The sequence below is a fragment of the Fundulus heteroclitus genome, chromosome 1, assembly GCF_011125445.2.
Source record: "Fundulus heteroclitus isolate FHET01 chromosome 1, MU-UCD_Fhet_4.1, whole genome shotgun sequence".
Classification (NCBI taxonomy): domain Eukaryota; kingdom Metazoa; phylum Chordata; class Actinopteri; order Cyprinodontiformes; family Fundulidae; genus Fundulus; species Fundulus heteroclitus.
Window position 1 is genome coordinate 42,270,879 of NC_046361.1, and position 8,502 is coordinate 42,279,380.

Genomic DNA, 8,502 nt, shown 5'->3' on the forward strand with positions numbered 1-8,502 from the left:
GAGAACTCTCCCGCTGCCAGAGTCCAAGAACTCTTCATCCACCAGAACTTCTCAGATCAAAATGTTTCAGATTAAATAACACCTCGCACATCCAGAGCCTAAAATCCAACAGACTTTTCTACCTCAACGTTTTCAGTCTAATCCGACCTGCTTGTTGGCCGGGATTCTAAAGACGTCTCAAGCGATTTCTCAACAGAACGAGAAGAAATGGCTTCAGGTGTGACCATTCATCTTGACACACCCCAGCTACACCCATTCCTGACCCTGACTTCTGGTCAGAAAATTCAACAGGTCAGAATGTTGCAGGGGTTGTCACATAACACAGATTCTTTTCCTCTGAGAGATGATCAGATAATATCTGCCTCATCTAAAAGCAAACGTATATAAACCCTCGTCTCTCTTGTTGAAGGAACACTGCTTCCAGTGAGTCCCTCTGCTGCTGCTGCTTTGATTCATCATTGCAACAAGGTGAGGTCTGACTCAACAAAACCAGAAATAATGGGCATTTATAAATTAGAAACATATTCTTGCATATTAAGATTTAAATTCTATGTCTAATTTTTGGAGGACTCTAAACACATAAAAACTATTTCCATTGTGATCATATTGATGTGAAAATGTTCCATTTGGTTCAGCAGCTTTTTTAAGACATCTCGGAAAATCTTCTCCTAATGTTTTGGGTTACATCTCAGAGTATTTGGAGGAAACATTAAATGAATGTTTCCTATCTTAACACAGATGACTTCCGTCCTTGTTTTCACTTTGCTCCTTTGTGGATTTGGCCTTGAAGTAAACGTGAGTAAAGTCCCCCTCTTCTGTTTGCTGTTCAGGAAATATACAGTTAAAGATTTAGCTTTTAGTGGTTTTGTCAAGTGAATCACTGAGATGCATGAAAAACTGAAAAATAAACCATGATCGTCTCCTCTTTAACTTATCCGCAGTCCTAGTTATGATTTTAAAGGTTTTAGCACAAAAAAGCTAATATTGAGGAAAAGTACCATTTGGTTTATTTCTTTTCTATGTGTATTAATTTTTCATAACTTTTTTTAATCCACAGGCCGAATATCCTGTACCACCAGGTTTGTACTTTTCTCATTTTGTGGTTTGGAGCTTCCAGTGTAGTGTTGCAGGATATAGAAACTCTTGACACTCTATGCTCTACCTATGCAGCCTGACACTGCAGTGGTCCAGGCTTGGCTTCTCTCGCTGGTCCTCGCTCTGTGCCTCGTGGTGGCGGAGGGCGGGGCGGGGTTCGGGGGACTCCGGTGGACGGTTTGATGAGTGTGTGTGTGTGTGTGTGTGGGGGGGGGGGGGGGGGATCATCCTGGACCGGGTTTCTGGGTCTTGATGCTGGGGTGTATATATATAATTGTGTATATTTTTGGTGAATTTTGGATCAAAAACATGGTTGTTAAAGAGGAAGGTACTTTAAAGTTACTTTAAGTGCAATTAGAGGGAGAAGGGAATGAAGACAACATTCATTAATCAATAAACTTACATTAATCAATAATCAATGTCAGATATCAGGGTAAATATACTGGCAAGTTTATTTGTAGGAAAATTTGTTTATCTAATTTTTATTTATGTTCAAATGATTTAATTGATTTGGAACAGAACATTTATTTTAATGTTTACCAATTACTTTTTTATGTGGTACTTGGTTGTTTGTTTGAAGTATTTCTGAAATGTATTTATTATTATTGTTATTATTTGTTAATTTCTGAAATTGATTTATTTATTATTATTTGCTAAATGTGTTAATTGTCTGAAATAAATTCCTTTCCTTTCATTCATTCATTCATACCTGGTGATGATAGAAGAGGCTGAATATGTGTGTTTTGAGCTATTTTTGCATTTACAGCATGGGTGATGGTTCCCTGGATCCAAAAATTTGACTTTTTGTGGCCTCAGCGGCCGTTAAAATAAATCTCTGTGGATTTCAGTCTAGTTGTGGGAAGATGTTACTTGATGGATCCTTTAATACTACTCAGTTTTCCTGGTATTGTTCAGCCCTGATGATGTTGTTTTGCTTCTACAGCTCTACGCCTTTAGTCGGTGTTGACAATTGAAATTGATACAGCTTTCTTGTTTCAAAGAATGTAAAGTTTCCCCTTTTTTGCAGATATTCGTTGTAGCAATTTCCCTCCTGGGTTCACTTGGTACAACGGCCGCTGTTTCCGGTTTGTGAAGCAACAAAAGGATTGGTATGAAGCTGAGGTATGAAAACAGCCGTTTGTCTCAGAAACCCATTAGTGTAAAAAGTCACGACTTTAAGACTGAAACTACAGCTGAAAAGAAACGGGGTCTCAGGAATTTGCTTTGTGTCCTTCAGATTAAAGGCGTGACACAACCTGAGACAACCAGGCCTTTGATGATTCACATTTTTGAATGAGGACTATGATTATGATCCTTTTCTTCATTATATTTACTGCAGAAGGCCTGTAATAGATTCGGTGGACATCTGGCCTCCATCCGGACACAGGATGAGCACGAATTCATCAATGATTTGACCTTGAAAGAGACAGGATCAAACACGAGGGCCTGGGTAGGAGGCCACAAGGTGAGGACCTAGAGAAAGAACCATAAATCTGCCCTTACTCCAATGGCCTTGTTTATCAACTGAAAGTGAACACATTGTGAGGCTGGGTAAAGTTTCTCCTTGGTTTAATTCAGAGCTGCGTTCCTTGAAGCACAATGTTAGGAAATTGGAGAGAAAATGGCGCTCTACACATCAAGAGGAATCCTACCTAATCTGGAGGGACAGTCTATTGTTGTATAACAAGACCCTTCGCAGAGTTAGAGCAGCATATTTTTCATCATTAATTGAGGAGAATAAGAATAATCCAAGATTTCTCTTCAGTACAGTTGCCAAACTTACCCAGAGCCACAGCTCTGTTGATCCATCCATTCCCTTAGCTCTTAGCAGTAATGATTTTATGGGATTCTTCATAAATAAAATTGATTCCATTAAAAATAAAATAATTGGCATCCTCCCAAACATGATTACCTCGTCCTCAGTAAGTGAGACAGCATTGGAGGAATCCTTAGAACCTGCGCAGTGTTTGATCTGTTTCGAAGCAGTAGAGCTTTCTGAACTATCTAAAATTTTAGCTTCATCTAAACCTTCTACCTGTATGTTAGACCCAATCCCAACCAAGATGTTTAAGGAGGTATTCCCTCTGATCAGTGGTCCTATTTTAGACATGATTAATCTATCCTTGGTAAATGGATATGTACCACAGGCTTTTAAAGTAGCTGTTATTAAACCTTTACTTAAGAAACCATCTCTTGATCAAGATGAGTTAGTAAATTACAGACCTATATCTAATCTTCTTTTCTTATCTAAAATTCTTGAGAAAGTAGTTGCTAATCAACTATGTGAACATTTACAAAGTAATGACCTACTTGAGGAGTTTCAGTCAGGCTTTAGAGCTCATCATAGCACTGAAGCAGCTCTGGTGAAGGTCACCAATGATATTCTCATGGCCTCAGATAATGGACTTGTGTCTATACTTGTCCTGTTAGATCTCAGTGCTGCATTTGATACAGTTGATCACAATATTCTCCTACAAAGACTTGAGCATACTGTAGGGATTAAGGGAAAAGCATTAGGCTGGTTTAAATCTTATCTGTCGGACAGATTCCAGTTTGTTCATGTTAATAATAAATCTTCCTCAAACTCTAGGGTCACTTGTGGAGTACCACAGGGTTCAGTCCTTGGACCAATTCTATTTACTATATATATGCTTCCTATTGGCAAAATTATCAGACAGCATGGGATTAATTTCCACTGTTATGCTGATGACACTCAGCTATATCTATCCATAAATCCTGATGAATCCAATCAATTACTTCGACTGCAGTCATGTCTTGATGACATCAAAAGCTGGATGACTTTAAATTTCCTGCATCTAAATTCTGACAAGACCGAAGTTTATAATCTTTGGGCCAGAGTCCTCAAAAAATAAACGTTCTTAATCAATCACTTAATCTGGATGGCATTAACCTGGCCTCTGGTAATAAAGTAAAAATCTTGGTGTTATTTTTGACCAAGACATGTCATTTAAATCCCATATTAAACAGGTTTCCAGAGTTTCCTTTTTTCACCTCAGGAATATCGCCAAAATTAGAAACATTCTGTCCAGGAGTGATGCTGAAAAACTAGTCCATGCATTTGTTACTTCAAGGCTGGACTATTGTAATTCTTTACTATCAGGAAGTCCACAAAATGAGGTACAAAGCCTTCAGCTGATCCAAAATGCTGCAGCAAGAGTTCTGATGAAAATCAACAAGAGGGATCATATTTCTCCAATTTTAGCTTCCCTTTATTGGCTTCCTGTTAAATCAAGAATAGAATTTAAAATTCTCCTTCTAACGTATAAAGCCCTTAATAATCAAGCTCCATCATATATCAGAGCTCTGATTACCCCGTATGTTCCTAACAGAGCACTTCGCTCTCAGACTGCAGGTCTGCTGGTGGTTCCTAGAGTCTCTAAAGGTAGAATGGGAGGCAGATCCTTTAGCTATCAGGCTCCTCTCCTGCGGAACCAACTCCCAGTTTTGGTCCATGAGGCAGACACCCTATCTATTTTTAAGACTAATCTTAAAACTTTCCTTTTTGACAAAGCTTATAGTTAGAGTGGCTCATACCCTGAGCTATCTCTATAGTTGTGCTGTGATAGGCCTAGGCTGCTGGAGGACATCAGGGTCTAATTTTCTCAACTACTGATTTCTACTGTTCTTCAGTCTACTGTTCTCCAGTTTTGCATTGTATTACATTGAAATGACTATCGTCATTTCAGCTTTTAACTTTTTGCTCTCTCTCTTTTTCTTCATAGTAGGTACACCTGGTCTGGCGTTCTGTTAACTGTGACATCATCCAGAGAAGACGGCTCACCCGCTACTACCATCTAATGTAGAACAGATTACTAGATCAATGTGTGCTTCTGTGCTTTTTTGTCTCTCTTGTTGTGTCTCTGCTCTGTCTTCTGTAACCCCAGTCGGTCGAGGCAGATGACCGTTCATACTGAGCCCGGTTCTGCCGGAGGTTTTCCTTCCCGTTAATGGGGAGTTTTTCTTCCCACTGTCGCTTCATGCTTGCTCAGTATGAGGGATTGCAGCAAAGCCATGTACAATGCAGATGACTCTTCCTGTGGCTCTACGGTTCCCCAGGAGTGAATGCTGCTTGTCGGGACTTTGATGCAATCAACTGGTTTCCTTATATAGGACATTTTTGACCAATCTGTATAATCTGACCCAATCTGTATAATATGATTGAACTTGATTTTGTAAAGGGCCTTGAGATGACATGTTTCATGATTTGGCGCTATATAAATAAAATTGAATTGAATTGAATTGAACCTCTGATCCACCTCTGGAGACCTGATGTGACCATGATAATAATGGACCATAATCACGTAACAAAGATTCTTCCCTGTAAGATGAGAAAGGTGCTGTTCATGTTTTTTTCACTATTACCTGATATATTGTTACATCCATCTGCCATGCATGTGAGCATTGTTGCTTCAAAAATAGCTCTCGCGAATTTCAATGAAGTCCTCTGGAAATCCGAAATAATTGTTGTTAATCGCAGCAGTGTACAACAGTTCCTATTGAATTAGCTTGTAGAGCGCAGTGCCTTACCGCAACATTACATCACAGGATGTGATGTCAGGCTGTGTCTCCCCCATACACAGTGATCGAGACGAGAATTTATGCTTTTATTTTCTTATTGATTAACGCTAAATTCATTAAATCACCACGGACGTATTGGTTTTAGGAATAGCTAATGATTTTTCCCTGTTGACCGGACTCCTTTAAACTGTACACCCTAGGTCTGAAGGTTTTGATAGATAGATAGATAGTCCACTAATCTCACTAAGATGACTTGGGTGAAGTTATCATTTCACAATGCTAGTTGTTCTACTCAGAAAGATACCTTAGAGGAACACGTCTGTAGCATCAGGAGTGAAATAAAGTAAAGTGACTTTTAAAAATGTACTTTTCCAGGGACGTGTGTGGACTTGGAGCGATGGGTCACCGTTTACCTTCAGCAGCTGGTCCCCAGGAGAGCCCAACAACGCTGGAGGAAACGAGAACTGCATGCGAATTCACTTGAGAAGTAAAAATGACGACAATGTGTGTGTGTGTGTGTGTGTGTGTGTGTGTGTGTGTGTGTGTGTGTGTGTGTGTGTGTGTGTGTGTGTGTGCGTGCGCGTGTGTGTGACTTAATGTACTCTCTTGTTCTTATTATTGTTAATTCTGTTTACTTACCTAAATTGTACATCTCTTTGGTCATAGGTTATATTTTTTGTTTTTCTCTAGCAACTCGTGACCAGTTGTGCAGCATTAAGAATTGGTTTCTTCGTGCTAAAGCACTTGATTTATAAATTTATACAAAATACTTTATTGGAAATAATTTTAGGGTCATTTCGAATGCAATGGACAAGGAGACAGAATCGAAAGGAAAAAAATTTAGAGAAATGATGCAAAAGATTAAAAGTTAGAGAAGGAGATAAAGAGACAGAAGGATCAAGCAAATACAAGATAGCCTCCTAGGATTCTGCTTTTATACCTGAGTGAGAGAGAACAGAACAAACAGACAAGTATTACAGGGACAAGCAACCAAAGCATATAACACAACATCACTAGAAAATACACAATATTGTTTAATGCATGAAGCATGCTGTGGCAGCAGAAGCTAAATATAGTTAACCGTTTATCCATAATTATCTGGATTCAAAGACCTGTGAGTGTATGTGTGAGGGAGCTTGTATATGTGAGGTTTCTCTATTAAACATAAGAGATTAGAAAATACATTATTTTAGAAATGATGAAAATGTTTGAATTTTCCAGTGTTAGCAGTTTGTGTTTATTTCTTTTGTTATTTTTCCATTCCTATTTACCAGGAGAGATATGTCATTTAACTCTGTTAAATGACATATCTTTTAAACTGTTTTTTCCAGGCAGAGACTATGTCGACGATGCCAACTGTGACATCACACTGTCATTTGTCTGTTCCAAAGAAGCATCATGACTCCCCGAGTGAGTTTGATACCTATGACAGAATCTGCCTCCCAGCAGAACCTCAAGCCTCAATGACGTCACTTCTGAGAGATACTGTGATTTATCAGATGTTATGTCATGTTTAAAATAAATAAAACTGCATCTACAGACTTGTTTTTACTTTACCTACTTTATTTCTTTAGCAGGTGCATAAAATGGTAAATTTCCTGTAGCATCATTCATAGAGAATAAATGAATCAAAGGTCAAGGTAACTTTATTTGTACCTGAGGGTAGATTTGGTTGCAGATAGAAAGAGTTGGCTGCATACACACACTACACTTTAACAACACTGATAACATTGACAGAAAACAATGATATAACACTAAAAACAACAGCAAGTGCTCCTCACATAGAGATTTAGCTAACAAGTACACTATAGTACTTTCAAAATACTGTAGGTGGTGTCCTAAAAAGACGTGGTCTACATCAATAACTGACAAACTTTTTGGGGGAAACCTGGTCTGATTCAAAGAGACAGCATCTATCCTACTTTGGATGTTGCAGCTCTTCTTTCTAAGAATCTGGACAGATTTATTTGTTATCCTAAATGCTGACAACCCAGGGTCCAGACCAGGTAGCAGAGTTGTAGTTTAACACACCTCTCTGCAGCTTCTGTACTGTTACCCACCCATTACCCTATTGAGACGGTGTCTTTCCCACAGCCAAAACTGAATAGATCAAAAACTGATCTAGAAGGAACAAATCATAAAAAACGGATAAAAATCAGTACGGCTCACCATGAACCAACAAATAAAACAATTAAACGTGGTCTAATAACTTATCTTAAATAAGTTTAAGCATAATGGAGCTAAAGCGGAAATTCAGAGTGAAGAAACTCATTGCTTACCTCCATCAATCAGGGACTCATTCGCCTCCGACGCAAGCCAATCAGCTTTGAACTGCTCCTCCTCGAAGCCAATCAGCATCTTGGATCCATCTTAAAAGAAATTTAAACTCAGCTTCTACCCAGCAAGCAAGCAGTCGCTGTGCTATGTCTGATCTGGACTCTGATGACTGGATTCAAGACGATAACAACTTATCCTCAAATCCTCCTGCTCCTAGGAACGCATCTAGCCGCGCATCCATCATCTCCGACCGCTGTATTCGCTTCAGCATATCTTAACCAGCGCTGATCTGGACTCGCTCTCTTAGCTGGCGATCTTCCGCCTGTGGCATCTCATTCCGTCACCCAACCTCTGTTTTCCATCATCTCCGATTTCTGGCGCAGACGCCGTCCCAACTCTGCCTTAGCTCTTGTCCCGCTCCGCTTCGTAGCACGCCGGGGTCTTTCTCCAGCTGATTCATGGCGCTGGCTCTGAGTCGAGGGCTCCGCATCACCGTGGGACCTTCTCTGGTTTCGATCTGCTTTGCGAGGCCCACCTTCCCGTATCGTCCCTGCCGCAACTTTCAGCCGGATCTCCTTTCTCATCCCCGCT

The 8,502-nt window shown here is 39.7% G+C and overlaps 1 protein-coding gene across 1 annotated transcript; it reads left to right on the forward strand.

Annotated features, from left to right (window-relative positions):
* The first annotated feature begins 382 nt into the window (after positions 1-382).
* LOC110368029 (galactose-specific lectin nattectin) lies at positions 383-7,175 on the forward strand. Its single transcript, XM_036143462.1, has 7 exons — positions 383-468; positions 739-795; positions 1,058-1,079; positions 2,123-2,217; positions 2,435-2,560; positions 6,010-6,121; positions 6,966-7,175. Exons 2-7 carry the CDS (start codon positions 739-741, stop codon positions 7,034-7,036), a joined length of 483 nt encoding a protein of 160 aa, XP_035999355.1. The 5' UTR covers positions 383-468; the 3' UTR covers positions 7,037-7,175.
* Positions 7,176-8,502: the final 1,327 nt, after the last annotated feature.

Excerpts from the sequence above, each read along its gene's own strand:
- LOC110368029 (XM_036143462.1), top strand. The coding sequence starts at position 739 with ATGACTTCCGTCCTTGTTTTCACTTTGCTCCTTTGTGGATTTGGCCTT. Across the intron at positions 796-1,057 it reads GATTTGGCCTTGAAGTAAAC|GCCGAATATCCTGTACCACC; the intron begins GTGAGTAAAGTC and ends TTTAATCCACAG. Across the intron at positions 1,080-2,122 it reads CGAATATCCTGTACCACCAG|ATATTCGTTGTAGCAATTTC; the intron begins GTTTGTACTTTT and ends CCTTTTTTGCAG.